Raw genomic sequence first — 26,933 nt, 5'->3', positions numbered from 1 at the left:
ACAACTGTAACTGATATTGTCAGAAAAGCAAGAATAGGGCTTTTAAAGACAAAATATATAGTGTGAGGAATCTCTCTCTCTCTCTCTCTTTCTCTCTCTTCCTTTTTATCATACTTTTTTTTCTCAACTTTACTGACAACAGTAACATAAATAAGTTTAAAGAACAAAAAGAGGAAACAAAGAATTCTGTTATGGCATAAAAAAATACAAAAAAAAATTTGGTAAAGGGATTGGACAAGAAGCTTTGTACATTCAATAAAGGAAAATAATACACATTAGGAGGGAAAAAAGGAGCACAGAATTAATTAACATTATATATTTAATTATATACATATATATGTAATTTTATATGTTTCAAATATTGCTTTTCTATTTTTCAGCTTGACTAGAGAATTGTAATAGAGGTTAATATGAATTGAAACAAGGTAAAGTTTAGTTTTCTATTGGTCCATTTCATTATATGTGTATGGAATTTGACAAAAAAAAATATAAACAGTTGACTAAACAAACATTTTTGTAAATTAAAATATCATTGCTATAAAGTGTGACTGTTCTTCTAGATGGAAAGTTTTGCATATCAATCCAAAATATTTTGGTATAAGTATAATAGAAAAATAAGTGAAAAATTGTTTCTTTGTTTAGACCACAGGAACCACAAGAATAATTCATATTCAGTTGAAACCTTTTCAGGACGAGCTTTACAGGATATATTCTATGTCGAATATGAAATTACACCTCTTTCATTTTATTGTTAATAAAATGTTTTTCTGATATTCTCCATCAACCTTTTTCCAATTCAAGTCACCATAAATAAAAGACCACAACATTTGCTTTGGGGGAATATTACTCTCTACAAGAGTGTCCTGGATTTGTTTATTACTACATTTTTTATTTAGGACAATGAAGATATTCCTCCTCCAGTCTGATGACTGAATTGTATCAACATGAGACTTTTTCAGAACACGTAAAGCAGCTTTTGGAAAAGCATCAAACACCAGAACATATTTTGACCCGTCTCTCCTTGATGTGCACTTCCAAACATGCAGGTCAAACGCTGACTGGCAGACATTGATTCTATTGGTCAAATCTGTCACACCATTTAGCAAACACCGAAGTGCTGCTGTTTGGCTGCAGCCGCTGCTGTAAAGGCCATCATGAGAACACTGAGACTCTTTGTGCTCATTGGACACATCTCCTACGCAAAAGTGGAAACTGGTTTTGCTCCAAACTGCTGTCATTTCTTCTTTGGACAGAGCCCAAACTGGTCAGAGATGCAGATCTCAGTGCAGTCTCCATCTGTTAGAGGTTCATGTGGATCCTGCTGTACTCTGCTTACACTCTGCACGGCTGTGGAGGCGTCTGCTCTGTCAGAGAGCTGGTGACCGCAGTGAAGGAAAACCTGCTGGTACCATCCACAGTGGTCATCGGTGCACATCAAAGAAGCATTTTACACACTCCACAGTCAGAAGGGAAATACAAAAGAACAGTACAAATAATCTTTAAAAATCAATATAAACAACAATGGTCAAATTCAACAATAATTCAGGTAATGAATCCTGTAGGTTTTAGCTCTCAACCCTCTCAGTCCCAATACAGTAAATCTTAAAGATGATGTTGGATGTAGAAACAGGGTGTTAGATTTTTACAGTGAGTGTTTCTATGATGCTCTGCTGTTATCTTTTACAGCTCACATGAGGTTTTTCCAGTGTAGACTTTACTGCAAGCTGATCATATGACATATTTTGTGAAGCATGACACGTTTTGTTTTAGTAATTTACCCTGTTTGTGGGTGTTTAAATGTTGAATGTATACTGTATGTTTTCAGTTCCCATCCTGTAAAGCTGATAGAAAAGTCTGTGAGGAGATGCTGTTGTATTCCTAAAATATTTATTACCTGCTTAGAACATTTAGAGTGTTAAGTTGTGAAAACAATATAAAATGTATTTGTATGCACTGGTATCCCGAATAAGGTCTGATCGGGATTTTCCTGGAAACATTTTCAATCGCAGAATTTCTTTGATTTGCTTCTTTGATCTTCTCACCATGAAGTTTTCCTTCATATCCACCATGTTTGTCTCAAAGTCTTTCACAAATATTGTGCAGAACTGGAAGTAAAAAAAAATATTTTTAGCAAAACAAAAACTAATTAAAATATTTCAGAAATGATTTAATAAAATTAAGTCCATATTTATGTAATATACCATGCTTTATTCTAAACATATATGGCTATGGGTGGTATATGAGATTGTTTTGGTATCTACACAATCCATTAATCAGTCATGTGACCCTATGAAATAAATAGAAATTAGAATACAAAATATAAAAGATACAAACATCAATCATCTTTTTAATTTTTTTTTAATACAAAATACAATATTTTGTAAAAGACACAGGTGTAATTAGTAAAAGAATTGTGAGCCTTTTGATTGACTTGTATTGAAGCTTCCACCTGTCGGCACATCGCTCTGTGTGTATTCTCAACATTAGAAAATCATTCATTGCATTAAACTGCAGAATACAAATGTGATATTCACACTATTAATAATATAGTTTGTTGCCATCTTATTGTGTTATAGATTTAAGGTTATACTTTTTATTATCAATTTCAAGTATATACCTGTAAGATGGAAAAATGACATTTCTTGATTTGGTCATAGTACAATTCTGAAAAACAATAAACATCATTATCGCTTTGTCACATTTAATAGATAAAAGATTTGTTTAAACTTCCATTTTTTCAAGAAACTGAATCAGAAAACTTTACATAACATAAACATACATTCACACACTGGATCTACTGTTCACATCCTCACACTGCTGAGACTTCAGTCGCTGCTTTGCTCAGTTGTGTTCAGAGACTGTAATATGTGACACCACTGTTGTCCCTGCAGCTGCTAGTTGCACATCTGTATCTTCAATGATCACAATCCTGCTGGCCAGACCGTAAAATCTGCCGATGTCTGGAAAATCCTGCTGGTCCTGGCACAGCTCTGTCTGCATTCACAATCGTTTCTTTTTCATCATTTCTTACCTGTGTGACTGAGCAGATTATAGAGCAAAACCAGTGTTGGTTTGAAGGTCTCACAGCCATGGTGTAACATTTGTCAACAATCCTCAAGTCCTTCATCATTTTGTGTTTCAGATATTTATTGTCCATGCTGATTATGTGCTGCAGCAGACACAGATGTAAACACTGTCCATTCATTCATGAACTGTACAAAAGTCAAACTTTTAAGCTCTTGTGTTCTTCTTATATAACCTGCAAGTTAACACTGATTCAGGAGCAAATGTTGACGATGTTGTGAACTTTAAGAAAATTATAGGTGAAATTGCAACTTTGTTTGCAAATAGTGACATTTGGGGCTATTATGTAAATTATATAAATGGTTTTATTATGTATTTATTATGTTTTTTTATAGGGATGTGGGATTTCTATATGAATGTGCTACCATATGAGGAGTTTGAATGAAAATGTCTGTGGATCATTTGTGACATGATTTAAAGGTATCTTTAAGAATTAAAAATGTTCTACTCATCCATATTACATGTTTCTTATTGGTTTCAAACTTAAAGCCTCTATTCAAACCAGCTGTTTGGAGCTTTTTGCCTTTCATGGTCTTCCTCACAGTCTGGTCTGTAAATCTAAACTAGAAACTAAACTCTGAACTAGATTTGAGTCCTGAGTAAATTCAGATTCTTTCAATCAAACAAACACATTTCAGTTTTCAACTATATTGTACATTAAAAAAAAAAAAAAATGTCACAAAGAACATGACTTTGATCCTGAGCCAGAGTCGAGATTCATATGGACTGATGGAGTTAACCTCAAATAATGTTGGACTGATATCAAATCAGGATGCTCACATCTGTTTTTTTTTTCAATGAAAAATACTTAAAAATAGAGTTGAATCATTTAATCATCAGAATTTAAAAATGAAGTGGCAGAATCTAAAGTAAACTCCATCAGTGCAGGTGTGGTGATGGACTCCAACTCCACTATCATCTCCTACAGCTGGGTGTCCGTCCCCAGCCACATCTGGACTGCACCGTATTACAAACTCCTCCACCAAGGTTAGTCCACTTCCTTTTTCTCCTTGGTCCTGATTGGTCAGAATGGAGGAAGTGATGTTGGAGCTGGTGAGAGGATCCAGGTGACAAGTCTGTCAGAGCTCATTACGTCAGCTGTACAGGACGACAGGCGGAGACTGTCCCTGCTCTCGCCGCAGGTCAGCAGTGATGAAACACAGAGTGCAGCTGTGGCTCAACGCTTAGATGAAAAAGACACATTCAGTCATTCAGACTTACTGATGTGGCCTGTTTAAATCTCTCTGAAACTGTGTGTGATATTGGGCTTCACAAATAAATGAAAATGAAAAAAGCATAAATATTATAACATTGTATTAATTTATTCTACACACAGAGAAGCCAAATGTAACTGCACCTCTACATTTGTGCAAAAGTTTTAGGCACTAAAGTAAAGTGAGGATGCTTTCAAAGATGATGCCATGAATAGTTTTTATTTATTTATTAACTTCATACAAAGTGCAGTAAACAGAAGAACCCCATATGAAATCAGTATCTGATGTGAGCAGCATTGCCTTTAAAACAGCAGCAGTTCTTCTCAGTACACTCGCATAGTTTTTCAGGTACTCGGCAGGTCGGTTGTTCCTGCATCTTGGAGAAGTTGCCACAGTTCTTCTGCGTCTCAGCTGCTTCTGTCTCTTCATGTGATCCCAGACTGACTCAGTGATGTTGAGATCAGGGCTCTGTGGGAGCGAAACCATCTGTTGCAGGACTCCTTGTTCTTCTTGTTGTTGAAGATAGTTCTTTATGACTCTGACTGGATGTTTGAGCTTGTTGTCATGCTACAGAATAAATTTGGGACCAATCAGATGCCTTTCTGCTGGTATTGCATTATGTATAAGAATCTAAACATCTAAAGTGGCTAAAACTTTTGCACAGTGCTTCATATCATGGTGAGATGTCATATTTCAAACTTGTATTCTTCAGTCCCACCTGTCACTAACTCAAGTGACATCACTTGAGCCATTTAATCAGATTTCAAACATCTCCCAACACCTGGAAACACAATGATGTGGAAAATTGTTGGAATTCTCCTTTAAAATAAAAATATATAATACCTCAATGTAAAAATACTCAATTTCAAAACATTCAGTTGTTCAGGTAAAAATACAGAAGTATTATCTGCAAACTGTACTTTAAAGTTTCAAAAGTAAAATACTAACCTTTACTCACCAGTCTAGATTACTGGATTATTATTACTGATTGATTTAATGCTGTGGTTTGGTAAACTGGGTTAACTGGGTTCTGTCTTCAGGGTGCACCAGCAGAAATGCTAAGGAGTGAAATGGTTTGTGGTGAATCAGTGGCTACTTTGAGGAACCTAAAATATTAAAGATATTTTGGTTTGTTTAACACTTTTTGTTTACTACATAATTCCACGTGTGTTATTTCATAGTTTTGATGTCTTCAGTATTGTTCTATAATGTAGAAAATAGTTAAAATAAAAGAAAAACCCTTGGATTAGTAGGTGTGTCCAAACTTTTGACTGGTACTGTATGCAAACCCTGTTTGTGCTTTCAACACCTGCTCTCTAAAAAAAACTCAACAACTGTTCAAGTTTCAAATCTCATTTATTTCACCTATGTACAGGAGAAAAAAAGCCGAATTTCACAATTAACAGAAAAATAAAAAATAAAATCACATCTCATCTCCCTAGCCTCTGTAACAGAGGCGCACTAGTTCATGATAACAGCTCTGTCTCTCGTACACACACACACACACACACACACACACACACACACACACACACACACTCAGTTCCTCTCACACACTCCCTCTCTTTCTCTCACTCTCCCGTCTCTCTCTCTCTCTCGTCACTTTAAAATGTTAAAAAATGTATTTCTCTCTGGTAGATATGTTATACTGCATTTGTGAGTCGCTGCTGATATTAAAACTATCTTGTTGTCTGGTTTTGGTGCATTGCTAAGATGTGCGTAGAGGTGTTTGTGTGTGTGTGTGTGTGTGTGTGGTGGTGTTTTGGGTTGGGGGGGGCGGGGGGGGGGAGTGAGACTCTAGTCATATAATTCTCTCTATGTACCATCCTGTCCAACCCACATAAACATACACACTATTTATATGCATATACACAATGGCGTTGACGTGAGCACACACACACACAAACTGACAGACAAGCAAGCATACACACTCTTCCTGTGTTCTCGTGTCTCCATCTGCCAGCTCTGACTTTATCCTGTGATTCAGTTCACAAACATGATCCTCCCCCAGGTGAGGGGCTAGATGACAGGTGATTTATTAGCCCTGTGATTAACAAATGCAAATCAATAATAATAACAAAAACTATCCCACTGAATTATCTGTTCTCTTTTAGCTGTCTTGTTTCCCGCGTCACTCCTGTCCGAATCCCTCCGTCTCTTCGATGGCGAACATGAGTTTCTCTCGGAGCTGCTCCAAGCTTCTGTAGGGCGGCAGATCCAGACGATTGAAGCTGCAGGCAGGAAGCAAACGCAACGTCACTTTCAGTTATTTCTCTTCAGATTCAGAGTGGAAAAAAAAACACGGGCCTGTCAGATGTTAGAACCACAATTTGTGTGACCCTGCTGCTGGCAGTTTAAACACGCTGGAGGTGAATTTACAAATTTACTGGCAACAGTGTTGACTAAGAGCAGTAGTGTCTGCAGTATTGTACTAGACAATATACAGTAATGGTTTGATGTTAGCAGATATGATCCAGCTTGTGTCGTCCACCTTTCAAATGTTTGAAATGATGTTTGATTCTGTCTCAAATGATGATTTCATCCATATCAAACTTTTGAGTGTATGTTTGAATTATAACATGCTACTTATGCCCTACATGCTTCATATTAATGAAACATTCTGATCAAATTCTATGTATTCCAAGTATGATGATCCAAGTATATGGTGGTTCACATCTTTTTCTGAATCAGGCATTCAGACATTTTCACCCCGACATCAATAAATCTGGCAAAACCTTTCAGGAGTTCTGTGAAGTTTTTGGATTTCAGCAGTGTCAACAAAATATATAAGTAAGTTTGATGCCTCTATATTTCATGAAGCTACATAAAGTAAACAGACCCGCTTTCACATGAATACATTCAGTTATGCCACAGTAGAAAAACTGTGTATGATGCAAACAAATGTTTCCCATGATAACATGAGGTAGTATCTTACCATGTGTGGCTTCTTGGAAGCCAAGTCTCCTTCCCCACCTTGTCTATGCAGAATTTCTGGGGACCGTTACTTCCTGGAGGGGTTCAAAAAATAATAGCTTGAATGTTTCTGCATATTAGCCTTAAAAGCAGGTTTTCATATTTAAATAACAGCCTTAAATATGTACAGATTAGACCTGAAATTGGACGTCTTGCAGGTTTAAACTTGAAAAAATGATTTCAAACTGACCGCCCAAATTAATTGATTACATATTTTATATTATTGGATGCCCTAAATCACAGAGACACTTATTAATGAAGGATGTTGAGTTGTGTACCGATGAGCTCAGCAAAGCCGCCGACAGGCAGCCGACAGGTTCCTGTTACGAACTGAAGAAGACGGATTCTCTTCTCGTTGTCCATCTCCTTCACCACCTGCAGCAACACAACATGTCATACACTGAACACACTCACAGCATGCAGTGCACACGTAAACACACACACTATCTCAGCATGTGTGTGTGTGTGTGTGTGTGTGTGTGTGTGTGTGTGTGTGTGGCTTCTGTACTGTAACTTCCCATCATGCCCTGTGCTCACTGAACCACAGTGTGTTCTTACCTGCCAGAACCAGTGGATCTGCTTGCTGTTCTTGGTGTAGTGTCTGTAGATGGTGTTCTTCTGCCAGTCGGACAAATCGATCTCCTGCATCCCACACAGCATCAGCTGACAGGAGCAAAGCACAAGAACAACATTTAAGATCCGGGTCAGAAGCTGTGTCCTTCATTCTTTACATTTGTTTGTGTGACTCTTTGACTGTAAAATGAATAAATATGTACGACGTGACGGCTCTCCAAAAGTGAAGCCAAAACATCTTGATCGCCCCCTGGTGTCTGTCTACAGTGTAGGCCATAAGTCCCACCCCCTCTATGTTAGCTGACTGGGCATGAGCCACTAAACTAAAATCAATCAAAGTTGATGTCAAATACATTTTTCCCAAAGATGGTTTCTGTTATTTTATCTTATCATAAGTTGTTTTTACAGCCGCTCTCAAACCTCAGTCAGGCAGCAGGACGGCTGACCGTCATCCCGCTGCCCGACTCTACGGCGTAGAGTCTGGCTGCAAATGACGTCACACAAGCTAGATGGCAGCTCCGGGAAACGAGATATTTTGGCTACGCTGTCTCATAGCAGCAGGAAGTGGAGACGTGTCATCCATATTTATATACAGTACAGTCACTGGTGTGACTCATCAGTAGGCAGAGGACAGTGTCAACACAATGGTCCCATCACTATTCCAGACTGATTGAATTCACTGCCTCTCTAACGCTGAGCTTCCTCTGGGAAATTTAAGATTTAAGATTTATTTGGATGAAAGCTCAGCTGCAGAAAGACTCAAAGAGAAAAGAGCAAAATGTTCATCAATCAGGACGAAAACCATCTTACAAACTAAACCACAGCTGGGTCTCAACACAGATTGCTTTCAACTCTTCCTCTCCAAGAGCAGATTTTTCCAAAGTTCAAATTCTGCAAACCTTTGGCTCTTTATGTTTGTCCTACAGTAGCTACACTGACAAAAAATAAACAGGTACAGATATAAATTAGTATTGACTTTGTTTCTGACCTCCTCAGTGATTCTAGTCCTAACAAATCCCTGTGCTCCAATGACTCTGTCACATGACTTGTTCCTCACTTGAAGATTAGAGATTCTTCATGTGACCACAGACTGTGGATCAGTCTCCATGGAGATTTGAAGATGTGCAACTTTTCAAAGACATCAGCCACATTATTCATTATATACTGAATATTTACTGTTGATTTGATCTTGATTTTAGAAATCCTTTCCAATGTGTCTTTAATGTTCCCTTTTGCTGCATCTGTCTTTTTATGTGTATTTTTCATCTTTCATGAGGCACTTTGTACTGCATCTTTTTGTATGAAATGTTCTATAAAAATTAAGTTTATTTTCTAATCTAGAAGCATAAGATATTTTATGCCATCTGGATGTGATTTTAACCAGTAAAATAAGGAAACAAAGCTGACTAAAAAGGATTCTTTCTCATTAAATAAAGTATGATATTTCTGCCAGTATGATGGAAAAAAACACTGGAAATGAAGCCCATTAACTCTCACTGTTGCGTGTTAAATGTGAGGGGAAATTCAGTGCAAAGTCATTACATGGGAATAAAACAAAACTCAGGAAACATTCATGTATTTTACAGCCTTAACTTCATCAGCTCTCGCTCACCTCCAGCTCCTTCTCGTCAAAGTAGCGAAGCCACTCCAGAGGAACCACCTCGTTGAAGCCGTCCAGGAAGGCTTTGGTCTGCTCCTCCACCCCGCGGGTGAACCTCCAGTCTGTCAGCAGGCTGAGAGGGAGAAAGAGTGATTTGTTTTCATGGTTTCGTCTCCATCGTTCACGCGTTGTTGATTAAGTTTGCAAGTTTCATTCTCTCTGTTCGGCTATCACCGCTGATGTTAACTTACCTGATGTACTCCTCCTTGTTCTCCTCAGTGACCAGCTCGTTCTCTCCGTCATCCTTAAGCTGGTGAGTGGAAACCTTCCCGAGGATCTCCATGTCCTGTGCAAAATACAGCTCCACGCCACACTCCTCCAGGTTGTTCTCTCTGGGGACACACACACACACACACACATATTATTGTGGCAACATTGACATATGCTCGTTCTCACAAACTAACCACTAAAATATTCAGGTTTCTGAGGGCTGTAACTGATCTAAACCCTTCAGAAATGTAACCTCAAAACTTCACAGACATGCTGAACTAACTGTTGGACTGTTTGCTAAGTTCAGTGAAAATATATTCTGGAAAGATTGAATTTCAAACCATTTTTCCCTTTTTATGCTAGTAATTAATAATCAGTAAGTATGTAATTATGACCAAAAGACCTGGTTTCCTCTCATTAGTAAAAACAAGAAAAGATGAACAAGAAATGGCAACCAGACTCCACTTTCTATCGTTGTAAAATACAGAGAGCTACAAAGCCGTCCTGCGTTACTTACTTGACCCACATGATGGAGTTATAGAACTCGGGGTCTATGGACTCCAGGTCTTTGAGTGTGGGCTTCTTGTCCAGCATTCGCTTGTAGAACGGTAGCGTGAAGCCTGTGTCGATGAACTTTCCGTGGTACAAAGCCTGCAGGGAGGATTTGTTACATTATAAACCACAATTATGAACAACACCTGCTGTTCACTGCTCGTATTCCTCAAATACACATATAGAAATGCAGTGTCAATTCAATAAATGTGATGATCCGGCAGGTTTGACTCGCTGGATCCAACAGGAGTGGAGTAGTGGGAGGATCATTTTCTCCCTGCTGTAATTTTATGGTATTAGAGTTATTTTATGGCCATATGGTTCCAGTTAGTATTTGACAAATTACAAATATTTTCATCTCAGTTGCTCACTTTGTACTAATGATTCACTGGGGATTGTTTCGTGCCCGTTTAAGTGTTAGAAATGCTTCGACAGCCAGTCACCTTTACAGGAAACATGAATGGAGCTTTTATTTCTGGAATCATGGCAGCCTGATAAAACCCTGCGCAGTTTACCAGCAAAAACTCCACAACTGCAGCGGGGCGACGTGACGACCGTAGCTGCCGTTTACATTTGACTCCAAAATATAGGTCTAAAGATTTACACTTTGTCTTTTATGATTATTTAAAAGAGGGTCACTCGGATTAGATTAACATATGAGACAAAGATAAATGCGTGCACTCAACACATACGGCTGCAAACCAAGTCATAATCTTCACCCCGTGTGTGTGTGTGTGTGTGTTCGCTGAGAGGTAGAGTGTGTCGATACAGCCAGACGGAGCTGTTTAATGTTAAAAAACCCACAGAGGGCTCAGAGCTGCGATGAGCCAAGAACAACACAGACACCCACAAACTGACTCAGTCACAGTCTGTTCTGTCCTACTGCATCCTGACTGACCATATGTGTCTGTCTCACAGCCAGCGAGACACAGGGACAGACAGGGAGATTTATAGACTCGGGAGAGGGTGTCAGCGGAAAGCGAGGGGCAAAGACGGAAAGTAAGAAAGGTAAGGAAATGAGAAAGAGAAAGGAGACAGGGGAGGGTTCGGTAGTTTGAAGTTGCTAGAGGCAAGCATCTTTATAAGGCAAGTCAGCAAAGTGCATTTTCGGACTAAATATAGGCAGCTGCTGGCGGGTGTGGGCTGGGTGCGGCAGTGAGGTCATGGTGCGGGTGAGGGGTGGGGTGGCAGACGGAAGGAGGGGTGGAGGGTGTGGGTTTTTGGGACCTACAGCTTTCTGGAGTTGATCCCACAGAAAGAGAGACATTATAGAACATACTGTTCATCAAGAATTCACTGTAGATACTGAGAGTTAGGAACTATTGGACTGTACTAGTTTTCCCCACAAAAAAAAAAAGTCTTAGAAAATGTAGATTTTGTATTCAGATTTGTAAATAGAGTATTATAGGATATACAAGATGAACGTGAAAGAGAGGAAAAAGGCAGCTCATGGACGCAGTGATTCTGTCTGGGCTGATTATTTACGAGAATATTCTCTGGATTTAGTTTTAATACAGGATTTGGACTGTTTTACAACAGCTGCATGGAATTGCACATAGTGATGAGACTGTGAAGTGGTTGTTATGGTAACTGCACTGCTCATATTCCTGTCTCATATTCGTGCTCTGGAGTTCAGTCAGTTGGATGTCTGAAGATGCCTCCTGCTCACTGTCAGCTTCCCTAAAATATTCAACCTCAAACCTGAACTTACTGGTTTCATGGTTCATACTTGTGGCTAACTCTTTTACAGTAGCTTCAACATAATAGAATATCTACTAAAATCTAAGCACTCTGTAGAGCTGGCACAATGAGTCAACTGACTGAAAATCACTCAGCAACTATTTTGATAAGAGTCTTTTTTTTGAGTCATTTTTCAAGCAAAAATGCAAAAACATTCTTGAGTCCTTGCTTCTAAAATGTGAGGATTTGCTGCTTTTCGGTTTTACTTCATTTTAAATGAATATCTACAGGTTTTGGAGTGTTGGTGGACAAGACAAGACATTTGAAGATGTCACTTTGGAACCAGATGAGTTTGTGATGGGAATTTTACTGATATTTTATTGATCAAACGTTTAATCGAAATTGAAAGAATAATCATTAGTTGCGGCTCTACAATTCTGTAATGTTAAATGAACATTAGCACAGTTTGAAGCACAGAGAGAATGTTCATGAAATGATGAAACAATGACGAGACAAAGTGAAGCACTGCTGAACTCAACATGTTTGATTACTGTTTGCAAAATGCTGTGAATTCTGTGAAAAACTCACACTGTGGTAGGTTTGCACACACAAACTAGCTTTAAAGTACTGTAACTAATATGGGAGTAGAGTATTCAACACTTACTCATGGTAATTTTCATTGCAGCTTTTATTGCTTCATGCTTTAAATATTTCTGTGCATGTAAATAAAGCCAATAGTGTAAAACGTAAGTTTAAGAGGAGTCCTCTTGACTGAATATCAAATAAAAACATGGAGTTTGGTGCTGTGTAGGCTGATAAAATCTTAGAACGTCACCAAATGAAAATGAAACGAGACTAGGTTGAAAAAAAGTCATGATTGAGAGTTATATACTTGTTTCTGTTTGCTGATGGCAGGTTAAGGCTGGTTAGAAAGCTCATTTCTACAAATTGCTTTTCAATGTCAGTAAAAATGTGTTTGTGGCAGCATTTTCTGTTTGAGAAAAACAAAAAACCCCCAAAACAGCAGCATAACATCACCTGCAGTTCAGTTTTCCAATGTCAACAAATCAAAGTCTGATTTAAATACAACTCACCATGGCGATGAAGCGTCCGATGAAGCGGAAGTACGTGAGGTGGTCAGGGTTGATGGAGGAGGCTGGGTTGATCTGCAGACAGTAGTTGTTCTTGCCGGCGTATTCAAACAGACAGTACATGGGGTTCAGGACCTCGTGGGACAGCAGGAAGAACCACTCCCTGCAGAGTAACGAGACACGAGACGTTAATGCAGGAGAGGAAGATCTAAAGAAGTCCACAGAGACTGAGAGATGACAGCAGGGAGGAACTGATGCCTATACTTCAACACACTACATGTCAGTATTGTTTCCATATGTCAAACATGGCAGAATGCTGGATGATTCTGCAAATAAACATGTTAACGACAATTATTAGTGTTTAAGAGGTGGTGGGAGTGTTAGTTTCATTGACATCAAGACGTGGTTTGTGGGCTCAAAAAACAAAAACACAGACTCTGCCGTATAGCAACAAGAACAAATAAAACCAAATGACAATGACACCATTTACATGATGGAGAAAACAAGACATCTTATGGCAAAGACGAAACAACACTCAAAGTACAATTAAGCCATGAAGGACAGATCATGATCAGCTACAACACAGTATATAGAAAGAAAAAAAACTGACAATAAAACACAATAATCCTTCCTCATTAAAGATCAATAATGTACTTGAATATTTCAGCTGAGATAGTAAAGTTGTCTTCTGACTGGCAGGTTCAGCTCAGACAAGATTCATCAAACTGAACAACAAACCTCAATGTTTCAAGGTTTTGATAAAAGCTGTGGAATCAGAGTTTTTCTATTCACAGATATGAGGTTCAGACTGGTGCTTCACCTACACCCACACTGGTTTGACTTTAAGGATTTTAAGATGATCTGTAATTCCGAGGAGGACTTAAGTCTTTAACTTTGAGAACAGCTCCAACATGCTTTGTTAGTTTTATGCATTCCTTCATATTTGTTACCACTGCAAGAAGGTTTTCAATGTTACCATTAGGCCTACTTTATGAGATATTTGATACTTTTCCTTCATGTGCTGTTTATCTAATTATATGTTTTGAAAGGACATCACGAAGTCTTAAATGTCATCAAATAGTTTGGGCAGAGGATGTTTACTCTAAACTGTAACTAGTTAAAATGAATCTTGATTAGATTTTTATTCATTTTCATTCTGTCTGATTTAATACAAAACATTTCGATGCTATTTCAAATACAATTATGATTTCCAAATCCTGAATTATATACATAAATCTGAATTAATTAATCCTGAATTTTTGGGCAAATAGAGTGAGTCATTCTACAGCTTCTCCTTAAAGGAACAGCTCAACACTTTGGGAAATATGTGAAAATGATTCACTTTCTTGGCGAGACATTTATGAGAAGTTTGGTACTACTCTCATGTCTGGCCTGTGTCTGGCCTGAAGTCAGAGCACTTGGCCAAGAAATAGCTCCAGCACATAACCCTCCATAAAACCCCAAATTGTCCTTTTTACATGTCAGTTTTACACAGATTAAACAAACAAGGTAGTTTAATTAGTGAACTTTAGAGATACTGGTAGGCAGATTTCTTTATACTTTGGCCAGACTCAGGCTAACTGTTAGCACTTGCTAATCGTCTGCTGGCTCAAGCTTTATATTTAACAGTCAGACATAAGAGTGGTGTCGACCTTCTGAATCTAAAGGCAGCAGTATACATCAGAGCTGCTCGTTAGTTCTGATGTCGTAAAGACTCTGAGACCTTCTTCTCCTGACTCATTTCTGGGGGGACTGTGTCCGACAATTTCTGTAACTTTCCGAAACTGACAATCCGACATTCACACCCACTTCACACAGTGACCAGCCAGCTGTACAGAGGTGAGAAATTAGGCAGGGCTTGAACTTGTTTTCCCCATTTGTTACACAACTATTTATGCACTTTTAATGTGAACAACTGAATGCATCACTATGAATTCCTTCCAGGACAAACTGTCTGAAAATATGCACCATTATCGCCATATTTAAATATTAAACGACTATCGTTTCTCCCTCTCCCTATGACTGCTAGCTTTTCAATCCACCTTGGAATGTGGCCAGTCAGAAAAAATATATTAATGTTTATGTCTTTCAAAGTGCTCGGACAGCACGTTAAACAAGAAAAACCCTGCCTTAACTCTCGGCAAGAAAGCAAATAAGTGTATTTCCTACAACATAGAACTATTTCTTTAATAAGAGTATGACACTCTTATCTTAATTTAGCTTGTTTGTATACTTCTGTAGAGCAGCTTTCATTTTTATTATCCTACTCTGGATGGTGGTATAAGTTTGAACATATAGTAGATTAACACATTTGCACACAACCTACAACCCAAATTTGAAACATAAATTACATGAAGACAAACATATAACATTTAGGATAAATACAACAGGGTAGAATTAAAATTAAAGACACAAACAGTGAAATGCATGTTAGAGAGAATGAGGGCCAACAAGCAGCAGCACCACCACCAGCTGCAGCACCAGAACCAAGCGCTCCCCAAGGCCCGTTCCCTCCTTCTCGGGGTATATGGGAGGAGGAGGAGGAGGAGGGGTATGAACTGACGGACGGACGGACGCAGACACCTCCCAACATCCCGTCCGTGGTTCTACCCTGTGGTAGAACAGCATGATGTCACCTACCATAGGGTAAAACCACTGACGTGACACCGGAGACAGAGACACAATGCAAAACCAAACAGAAAAGATGAAACACTGCCAACAGAAAAATAACAACATATAGAGAGAGAGGAAGACCTGGAACACAGCAGACGCAGGGGGCAGGATGGATACATGTGGTGGGTGGATGATTGGTGGGGAGGGAGGACAGAGATGTTGTGAGGTGTTGTATGGAGGAGTCAGGTGAGAAACAAAGGGGACGAAGGTCTCGGGAAGAAAAAAATTAAAGGAGGCATTAAGTAATTTATGGTGTGACTTCTGCTGGTAACCAGTGAGAATTTACCCTCACATACACAATCAATATCTCCCTGGACAAATAAATAAATAAATAACATTTTCTGAGAATGAGAAGGTGAATGCCAGCAAGTCAAGAACCCTGTAATCCTCCAGACATGCTACTTCTTTAAAATCTTTTTAAATTTTGTTTCAATCCTGCGTTAAAAGCCATTACCAGAGGAGGAGGAAGCAGGTGATTGAGAACTGACAGGAACAGGAAAAACACCACCACCAACATTAAAAAATAAATGTTAAAAAAAACAACAACGTGTTAGACAGCAGTAACAGAAAATCCTTGTAATAGCCCACACATAATAACAGAATATGAGGAGAAGACGACGGGTGCGTTTGTTTCACCGCTGCTCTCACCTGGCGATGCCGCCGTAGTCCAGCCCTTCCTCTCCTCTCATGATGATGTAGAGTCTCCGGCGAAGGTCGTATGGCTTCACATTCATGATCTGATGACAGAAATCACGATCAAGTTTAATAAACATTTATTTTTAACTTGCTTAATATTTCTGACTGCATAAGGGAGTCAAGATTTAACCAGTCATTTTTTTTTATTGTGTGCTTCGTTAGAGTGAAATTAATACTGTGATATGTATTCATTAGGGGTGTCACGATTCTCCAAATCCAAATTTGACTTTTGATTTTAAGGTCAAGATTCGATTTTCGATTTAAACAATTTTTTTCCAGTACTGATGGCTATCCCATTGTTAGATCAGATCATTGGTTTTATGCACAGACAACTGTCATTTACATTTTCAAATTCTTCTTTCAGCAGACCCTAGACTCTTTTAAACAGGCTTAAAAGCCTTTCTATTCACTCTAACTCTTGTTATTTTCTTTATGTTGTGTGTTGTATGTTTTTAATGCTGTAGAGTGTAGCACTTTAAGATTCACTGTGAATAAATACAAATTAAATGTATTATTATTATTATTTGAGTACTATTTTTTTGTTACATAAAGTTTTGTGTTTAAAAAATGTCAAAAGTTTGGTATTGCGTAATTTTCACTTTATAAGTAAAACTTAAGACTTTAGTATTTCATACTGTCATTTACCATCAATATTTTTATTTCTGTCATTGCCAGCTTTTCCTTGTTTTCTTTTCAAAGCATTAATGGCCTCCGTATCTTGAATACACCTCAGGGACAATCTTACTTGATGACGTTTACCCGTTATCACTACTACATACGTACGCTCTTGCCCCTATGCTAAGTGCTAGCTGAGTGGCTACTTCCTGTAGCACTGCCTGTTGTTGTTAGCTGAGGGGAGACACCGAACAGAAAGACTGCAAAACTTGATCAGAAAACTGTTAACAGAGATCCCAGAGATCCTATAACCCATCATTCTAGTATTTATTACTTATTATTTATTTCTCAGTCCAAAAGTTGAGCATTCATTTGTTTTGGTGTTTCCAGTGTCTGATGAAATATGTAGTGGATGAAGTGAAATGTAGAATGGAGATGTGTGTGTTTTCTGTCTCTGACCTGTTGAAACGAATCCTCAAACAGAGTCTGTCTGGACACAGAGATCTTCACGTGGCTGGGTAAGGCATTGGACTGGACAGATACAAAAAACAACAAAAAAAACCCCACACACACATTTAAAGAAGTTAGTCGTTCATTATGAGTCCTTTTGTTAGCAGTGCTCAAAGCATTTAAAAACATACATATTTTACTGTTGGTACTGTGTTCTGTAGGTTGTCTACAGTAACAGAGAGGCAGAGACAGACATCTTAAGTCAAATAAAACCAAAACTATCTAGACTGACTAGACACCACTAGTGTGAAAATATTTTTTCATGGTTTGTGTGGAGAGGGAAAGTTTTATTATGCACACTCCAGTTAACACTTACATGGCACAGGAAACGGAACTGGTGGTATTTCCACCTGAAGCTGCGATCGTAGGCGCCAGGTGAACCGCCCTGCCGTGACCTGTGCGCGCACACACACACACACACGCACGCACACACACACACACACAGAAAGAGAAGGGAGAAACTGTTAATTTTACACTGTTGAAGAAAAAAACTGATTGACAATGAACTCTGCTGATTAACACATGCGATGTCCCAGAAACTTGATGTTCTCCCTCAAGAGGCCCTGGAGGAGAACAGTGTGCGACTGACAGTTGCGGGCCAGAGTCTCAAAGTAAATATTAAATTCACACCAGCCATCCTGCTCTAAATAATAACTTGGTGTGTCTGGGTCTCAAAGACAGAGGTGAGTCCGGGTGTGCAGCTGTGTTAGTATAAGCTTCACCAACCCACTGCACACACACACTGGATATATGCCTTGTCAGCACCGGAGAGGCTGAGACGCAGAGTGAGAGAGAGAGAGAGAGAGAGAGGGAGAGAAAGAGAGAGATAGACAGATAATGGGAGGAAGGCAGGAGAGAGAGTGAAATGGTGGGAGAGAAGAAGGAGGCCTCTAACGCGCCGAGCTGCCAGGCACATCTTGGTTTGGGTTAGGAAATGGAGACCGCAGCGGCAGAGCGCTGGCCGCGGACACACACTCCTGCAGGATCCAGCGTAAAAAACAGTGAAGACTCTTTCAGAAGCCCTCCGTTAGACCACCGGGCCTAAAAATACAGCCTGCGTATGTTCAAATATCAGCATGAAAAAGTAGCTTGCAGATGCACTTGCACACACAGACATGCCATCTACAGCAGCGACCACACAAGCAAATACGCATTGCATGCTGAACGTAAACACAGAAAAGCACCGACACCAGCGCGCGCACACACACACACACACACACACACACGCCCACACACCCACACACACACACACTCCAGTGCAGTCTGCAGTGGATCTGTTGTCGCACATCTGCACATTCTCCTGACTTTGCGGTGAGATTTGAGACTGCTTCAAGGCAAAGCAAACATCCACAGGCTGAGGGGAAGAGGTGTGTGTGTGTGTGTGTGTGTGTGTGTGTGTGTGTGTGTGCTTGCTTAAACATGTTGCTGTGACAGAATATGACTTTTCGTCGATGTGAAATCTGTGACGCTGAAGCTGATTTTATCTGACTTAAAGAAATATTTTAAAAATGGGCAAAGAGATGAAAGGCAATGGGTAAAACATGGGCTCAATAAAGATACAGATCAAAAATTAAATGGATGATGTAGTTTGGATTAAGATAGAGTTTTGACCTTTTTCGTGATCAGGTTTTCACAAAAGGAGGGGATTGTTTAAATTAATATCTGCAATGCAATGATTCAAATTGAAAAAGAAGTTGATTTAGATCACTTTAGAAGTGTCTTTTCCATGATCTGAGTGACAGCGATCATCAGGTCTGTGCCTCAGTCTGTGATTTATTTTTTTTTAAAAAACAGCAGGTTTGGGAGGAAGCGCTGAGAGAATATTTACCCTGACTCAAACCCGGGTCGGGGGTCTTTAAAGGTGGTCGTGCGTGAGTTGTGGTCCACAAAATATCGGACTCCCTCGGCGGTGTACTTCATCTCCCAGCCCGGGGGCAGGGGGTGCTCCTTGATCATCCTGCAACAGGGAGAGGGCAGTGAGCACGGTCCCAGCCGGAGGGGCCCCGTCCTGGGGATGAAACTAACACACCTCCCCGCCAACCTGTGGATCTAAAGCCCTGGATGCAAAAAACAAAAACCCTGCACCGGCCTAAAGTCATGCCAAGGTGGAGTCTAGCTCCTCTGAGGATCCTACAGGCATGTTTTCAGACTGCTTCCAACCACTGGAGAGCAACTCAGAGTTTTGTCTAGAGGGCCTTCGCTGGTGCGGCCCACAGCTGCAGAGGCCCGTATGAAACTTTATTTTATTATAAAAAGAGCTGACCCACAGTAATATCTTTAATGTGGTGAAGAATTCCTCTTTCCAACCTGGCACAGTTTGTGTCTCTCATCAATTAGCATTACATTTGAGTCACAGAGTTAAGCATCCGTTTTTCTGAAAAAGAAATACCTGGCAAAACACTAGAAGCTGAGGTCATTTAACTGCACTTCTCTCTTTTCTGGAGGTATTAAAAATGTTTCCAATCATCTGGTTGAAAAAATATTTGGTAGGCTGCACAATAAAAAAAAAAAGATTTTTGACCCATTTCCCAAGTGGTGACTCTTATTCCCTATCCAGCCAGCTGAAAGAAAATATAAAACAATAGAAAGTAACATCAATATTTGAGAATTTTAACTGATTATAATTTTCAGTTGGACAAATTGAGCCAGGACATTTCTGAGGCTACCGTCTTTATTTGGATTAGGAAAAAGAGGTTGCTGAGTATTTATTTGTTTTTCAGAAAAATAGATATTTAGATCTGTGACTCTAATTCAATGTCAATACATGGAACCACAAACTGGGACTAGTTCCACCACCGCTACCTGTAACCACATCCCCACTTCACCTCTACATGTTATTTATATAGAGGAGAAGATGCCCTGCATGTTCAAGAGCCTGGCTTTTTTTTTTTAAAGACTGAAGATTCAAATTTGAAATGTGTGAAACTTGCTTCAATAAATTGTAACTGACTGACAGAGAGTTAGAGGTTCAATCAGCATGAGTGAGGTGAAGAAGAAAAGAATTTTAAGAGCTCTGAAGTGTCTCAATGTCAAAGAAATAGAAGTTGATGTCAGAAAAATGAGCAAATAAACAGCAAGTAGATTGTTGGATATCTGACTAGAAGCCAAAACGTTTCCAAATTCATCTTTAGTTGTTTGTGGAGGGTTCCCAACCATGTAAGAGATGAAGCTAATTTCTTATGGTAGTGTTATTTTTCAGTTTAAGACGACCAATTGGTAAAATAAATTTTGCCACCTTCTTGTAAGATGATTTATTTTAATTGAATTTCCGGGCCAGCCCCAAAGAATTTGTCAAGTTTTCCTCCTCTGGGAATACGCCTCTCAGAAAATCCCATGACATTCAGGTCAGTGGGAAACATGTTCATATCCGTTTCTATCATGACATCATGTAGATGACTCACTCTGTCGTCACAGGAACCGTGTATGATGATAATACCATCTTCTGTACGAGCAAACAACCAAAGCGACGTACCATCTAACAAGCAGGCAATCAGAACAAACCCATGCATACACACTAACACACACACACACACACACACATACACATTAGTACTTTTTCCAGTTCATAGTCTCACCCTTGGGTCCGTGGATCATCCCACTGAGTGGTTCGTGTGTTGTGGTTGACGAAGTACACTCTGCCATTGTCCTGGCGCTTCTCTGTGGACACACACAGCACAGAACGACATGTTGAAAAAAAAAAAAAAAATCGAGTTTGAGGGCATTTGTGAAGTTCAAAGTTGGGAGGATTTTTTTTACAACTTGGACTTGACTCGCTCAGAAGGATCACCTGATTGTCCCTGACACTAACCACTGGGCTCACTATCGGGACAAAGAAAGAAGAAAAAAATCTCACCCCCATGATAGAAAACCAGCAAGTCTGTGTGGTATTTCACTGTGGCTTGATCCAAATACCTCACCAGGGTTAACCTAAGTGTATGTGTGAGAGTGTGTGTGTGTGTGTGGAATTAAGGTTGTGGTGGGGGCGTTTGAGAGTCAAAGTGACCGTGTTGTTGGAGTAAATATTAAACAAGGATTGTGATTTCTTTTTTAAAAAAAAATGCAATTGTTGAGCGACTACAATGGAGGCTCTCAAATTGAATAAAGGTTTATGAAAATGTGTAAATTGTGTGTGTGTATGTGTGTGTGTGTTAGGCCACTGGTCTCCAGAGAGAGTGGCTGGTGCCCCATCCTCCTCCCTCCATTGCTCTGACATCTTTTTCTCATTAACAGGAGTGTGTGGAGGGCCCAGAAACAGTAGTGCTCACATTGCAACTCTTCTTAGCTTTTTCCTCTACTCACTCCACCCCCACTTTTCTATCCAGTTTTAACCCCCCCACCTCCCCCCTCCTTCTTTTAGTTTCTTTCATTTGCCTCTGTCTCTTCTCCTTCTTCTTCTCCTCCATCTTTCCCTCTTTTCTCCCATCTTTCTCTTTTTGAATCTCAGCCTGAAAAAAAAAAAAAAAAGGAGGGAAGCGACCGCAGATGAAAAAGAGCGCGCCAGAGAAGTGAATCTGAGCCAGTGATATAATTGAGGTTTTCGTCTGAGGTACCGCAACATGTTGAAAAGGCATCATGGGCAGGGAGTGAGGGTTTTTGGAGAGAACATGGCTGTGTGATGAAGTCTGTGAAAATGTTGGTGGGACAGAACCAGCAGCGTTCGTTTATGAATGAATGTGTGTGACATGACTGTGCGTGGATCGGATTACATTACTCATTTGGGAAAATGCTGGATGATGTAGAGTCCCATCAATAATGCGGCCTCTGTAATTTGCGGACTTTGGAGTAAAGGGAAGTGCGTACAGTGATAAATTGGCATAACATGAGCAGAGTACTGAGAAGAAACCGAGAGACATTTTATCCAGATTCCCTACAACAAAAAGAAAATTGAACATCAGGAGGACATAAATCAGCCAATTAACTGCTGATCCGCTCACTGGGGACCACAAGGAAGAGACTTAGGCAAATAACAAAAACCACAGAACCAGCATTGTTTCTGATGCTGCAGAAGGGCTTAAATCATCACAATTGCGCTCAAGAGTTCTGTGAGGAGAAAAAAGTGCAAACATTTTGCAACACTTTCCCCAAAACCTCACACCCTCACAGCTGCTGGGAGAAATGCAAAACACATTTTAAATGACTTCAACTGACTGATTCAAGAGCCCAGTATTAATATTTTGACAAATTGCATTGCTTCACTGTTGACTGCTGACAAGACTGGTCAAAAATACCTACACAGGACTGGCGAGGGTTGCAGGTTTTTGATTGAAAACAGCTCAGGCTCAAGAATCCAGTCATGACTGATCAGATTTACTTCAACAATGGACACCTCCAGCAGGTACGGAGGTGTTTCAAGCAGTTCTGCAGCCTCTGGAAAATCCAAATTTGGACTAAAACCCGGCCTGGTCAAAGAGGCCAAATCATCTGGCTATTTTTTAGAACAAATCAGAACCCCTCACTGAGAGTATCTTTAGGTTGAGTGTACATACAAGCAGTGTGGAGGATAAACTTACCCCATCCAGGAGGCAGTGGGCCCAGAGGGTCATTTTCCACGGGAGCACCGGACGGCTGAGGGAGAAACAGAGAGAGACAAAACAATTCCAGTTAGGACACCTTTCTGTCTCTCTCTTCTCCTCGTTCCACGTTTCTGCTCAGATTTCTCCCTCATTTCTTGTCTTCGTACGGCACGGTGTGAAATTCTTCTGTCTGTCCGCTCGGTTTCTCACCGCAGCGTCAGGATGAGGAGGAGGAAATGGTTGTGGAAAAAAAAAGCCCAAAAAATACAGAAAGGAGCCAATGAGGTTGCAGATGAGTAAGTAAAAAAATCAGAAAAAAAGCCAGTGAAACTCACTCGTGGAGCCGTCCCCAACTTGGAGAATCGAGACCGAGCATCAGATGTGTAAGATAAAGTCTTTCGCTTGACCTCGCTAACTTCAGAGTGATACCTGTTGGTAAGTCAGGCAGACTGAAGTGTGTGTGTGTGTGTGTGTGTGTGTGTGTGTGTGTGTATGTGTGTGTGTATGTGTGTGTATATATATATATGTAAGAGGGGTGGGGGTGGCTCCTCTCTGCTGCAGCGGTAAGGGGCGACTGACAGAGCTGGCCGGCCGGTGGCTGGTATTCCTTCCAAAAACTACACGCTCGGTAGGAGGATAAAACAACAACGCTGTTCCAATGAGCTCACTGGCTGGATGCAGGCCCCACCCCCCGGCTTCCCGCTCACCTCCCCAATACACCCCACCCCCACCCCCTCCTCCTCCTCCACCTCCACCCTGGCACCCCTCCCTACCCCACCCTGAGGTCCTCCTCCTCCTCCTCCTCCTCCTTTCTCTTGCTCTCTTCTAGCGCTGCTGTGAAAGTAGGCAGGGAAGTGCGATGTCTGAGGGAACTGAGGGAACATTCATGCTTGTTCCAGACTGGACACCCCCCGCCCCACCCACCCCGCCTCCTCAACCCACCCCGGGGCCTGACAAAAGGCACCTTTATTCACCCTGGGCCTGGAAACCACTGTGGGGTTTACTCAGCCTGCACTCATATATACACACACACTCTGAAAAAAAACGAAAAAAAAAAAAACGAGTGTGTGTGTGTGTGCGCCACGGTGTGGAAAGTTTGTCTGTGGCAAACAGTCAGTCAATGTGTACGTTCTTATGTTGGAATACACACACACACACACACACACACACACACGAATATATTAGCTTGAGTGGAAAAGTAGCTGAAAAGAAGCTTGTTAGGAATTAGTGGCCGCTGATGGTTTTTCATACTAATAGAACGGGCCGGTTGAGGTGTGTCGCAAACAACTTCAACATCATTTACCGTACCACCAAGCAGAGATCAGACCCCTTTAATGACGACATGTTATACTGGTTAGTGTAAATAAAAAAAAAAAAAGGTGGGTACAGCGTGAGCTCAGTCTGGTGATTTTAAGAAGCAAAACAACCACCAGCATGGCAAAAAAAAAAAAAAAAAAAAATCATCAAAACTTATGGGAAAACCTTGTTGAACTGATTCTGTACTTGTTGGTTTTGCAGGTAGCTCTTGTTTGTCAGCTACTCTCAAGTGAAAAAAAGCCAACATTTTCCAAATGAAAGCTGGTGCACCTTCAAAGTTTTTTTTTTTTGCACCACAAAAGTGATGATTATTTCCTGAGAGGCTATAAAGCAGAGTATTATCCACTGAATGTCAACGTCACTTTACACAGCATTTCCCAAAAAGAAATGTGACTGTGCCCATTTAAAGTGGCTCTGTCATGGAAACTCTGAGGAAGTTGGGATGGAAAGGACTAGGCCTGCTGGAGGAGCAAGAGTGGGCACATAACAGGGTTAAAGGGTGTGTGTGTGTATGTGTGTGTGTGTGTGTGTATTTGTGTGTGTGTCGCTCCCATCGACAGCCAATCTATGGCCCGGCGCCCCACCCTTATGGGTTTTCTGTGACTAAAAAAGGTAAAAGGAGAATATAATGATATAAAGACATGATGACTTCATCCTGGCTCTGACCATTCAGCTCCTCAGCAGCTTCCAGACAGAGCGAGGCTGGAGGGAGGAAAAGAAAGAGAGACTGAGAAAACAAGGGAGGGAGAGGAAGAGAGGGAACAGCAGCATGTTGGCAGAGACGTGTGAAATAAAGGTTGGGTGTTATGGATCTGGAAGGAATACGCCGCAAAGGCACGTTTTCAAGGCCAGGCACCACAGGTGAAAAATGGCGGTTTCAGCTGGTCACTTTTAACATGAATAGAATATTGTTAACAGCAGTGTGGTTTCAGAACATATACAAAACTATTAGTAGTAGTGAAACCATTATTTCATACAACTGTGAAAACTGTTTCACTTTTTCTGTTGCAACGCCACTTGTTTTCCACATCTGCAAAGAGCAGAGAGGCAAAGTGTGTGTACACAAGAGAGAGAGAGAGAGAGAGAGAGAGAGAAAGAGAGAGAGAGAGAGAAACTGAATAACAGGACTCCAGTAAACTTGAGGTCTTTGAGTTCATCAGCCATTCAAGCGTTTTGGAAATGTGTGTGCTTCAGACTGATCTAACAAAGCGGTTTTTGTTACAGGTTTGGAATTTATTATGCTTGAACATTTACATTTTCTTCTTTGCCCTCTCAATGAATTTGGGATCGAGCTTCATATTCTAAATAGAGGGGGTCTAAGTTGGAGACCCACATGCTGCTTCTTCATTAAAATAGCAGGTAAATGAAAGGTGACTTAAAAAACACTTTTACAAATCCCTCAGTGAAATATTATCTATCTTTTTATTAATCTAGTGATAGAATTCAAATATTATTCACTGAGGGAGTCTGACTGACTTTTTAATACTTGTCTTTTATTATTATTTTTGACAAAATCAGAACAGACTGAAGGACGACAGACAGGGTCTTCACACGTAAAGTCAAATGCTTCAATTTTTCAAATGGACTGTGTTAATATGGCACTTTTCTAGTCTTCTGATCACTCAAAGCGCTTTACAACACCAACCCATTCATACACACATTCACACACACATTCACACACACATTCATACACCAAGGGCAGAGGCGGCCATGCAGGGTCTGCTCACCTGCTCATCAGGAGCGATACAGTGCTTTACAACGTTTCTAATGCTCACACACACACACACACACACACACACACACACACACACACCAATGGCACAGTCGTCAGGAGCAGGAGGTTAATATACTGCCCAAGGACACTTGGACATGTGGCCTAGAGGAGCCGGGGATTGAACCACCGACTCTCTGATTGGTGGACGACCCGCTCTACCTCTTGAGCCGCAGCCGCCCCGAACATGATGTAAAAGACAGCGAATGAAAAGAAAATGGGTTACATCGCAGTGTCAAGGTCCGTAGATATTTTATCTCCATGATTGTCCTGTTTTTTTTTTTTAAACACAATACTAAACTAAAGTCAACAGTATGCGTATAGTCTCCCATGAATCATGCAGTCTCACTTTGGGCCAATCAGTAACGAGTAAACAAATGGTGTCATCAGTAACTGTGGGTGAGTGCAATTAAGAAATGTCAGGATGACACAACGAGCTGAGATAAATTCATTTTTTGTGAAAATCCAACCTGCTACATTTGACATTATAATTTTAGAAGACTTGTTGGGTTTAGCCTTTTAATTGCATTTATTGATAATAAGGAAAATACAGAATATTACCAGATTACTATTTAATCAATATATGAGGTTTTTTCCTTTAAATAAGTTATAAATAAGTGCTGTTCATTGTCCTTTCATGGAATAAACCACTTATAAAAGTGGAAACGTGAGCCCAGACAGGGATGTGTGTAAACACGAGTGAATGTGACATGCAGCCGCGTGGACGTGTGTGAGTCTTCTGTTCTGCGCTGCGAGTGATAAAACACAGGGCTGATTCAGGTGCTGCTGTTAGGGGTCCTT

The 26,933-nt window shown here is 40.3% G+C and overlaps 1 protein-coding gene across 3 annotated transcripts in view; it reads right to left on the bottom strand.

Moving 5' to 3' along the window:
* Positions 1-5,635: 5,635 nt before the first annotated feature.
* The window catches only part of wwp2 (WW domain containing E3 ubiquitin protein ligase 2), a 63,454-nt gene continuing 42,156 nt past the window's right edge, over positions 5,636-26,933 (bottom strand). Inside the window, exons 1-15 of one of the 3 annotated variants that reach the window (XM_044356115.1) lie at positions 23,380-23,461; positions 23,042-23,096; positions 21,107-21,188; positions 19,360-19,488; positions 17,848-17,926; positions 17,481-17,552; positions 16,359-16,447; positions 13,041-13,200; positions 10,232-10,365; positions 9,696-9,836; positions 9,457-9,577; positions 7,830-7,934; positions 7,550-7,646; positions 7,234-7,306; positions 5,636-6,529 (exon numbers count right to left, since the gene is read on the bottom strand). In XM_044356115.1, the coding sequence (XP_044212050.1) occupies positions 6,430-6,529; positions 7,234-7,306; positions 7,550-7,646; positions 7,830-7,934; positions 9,457-9,577; positions 9,696-9,836; positions 10,232-10,365; positions 13,041-13,200; positions 16,359-16,447; positions 17,481-17,552; positions 17,848-17,926; positions 19,360-19,487 (1,299 nt within the window). In that variant the 5' untranslated portion in view covers position 19,488; positions 21,107-21,188; positions 23,042-23,096; positions 23,380-23,461 and the 3' untranslated portion in view covers positions 5,636-6,429. Of the gene's footprint in view, positions 6,530-7,233; positions 7,307-7,549; positions 7,647-7,829; positions 7,935-9,456; positions 9,578-9,695; positions 9,837-10,231; positions 10,366-13,040; positions 13,201-16,358; positions 16,448-17,480; positions 17,553-17,847; positions 17,927-19,359; positions 19,489-21,106; positions 21,189-23,041; positions 23,097-23,379; positions 23,462-26,933 lie in introns of those variants that run through there. The other 2 variants (XM_044356112.1, XM_044356114.1) reach the window with 2 other exon arrangements.

Source organism: Thunnus albacares, chromosome 7 (assembly GCF_914725855.1).
Source record: "Thunnus albacares chromosome 7, fThuAlb1.1, whole genome shotgun sequence".
Lineage (NCBI taxonomy): Eukaryota > Metazoa > Chordata > Actinopteri > Scombriformes > Scombridae > Thunnus > Thunnus albacares.
The sequence above is the reverse complement of the archived record's forward strand: the minus strand, read 5'-3'. Positions and strand labels throughout refer to the sequence as shown.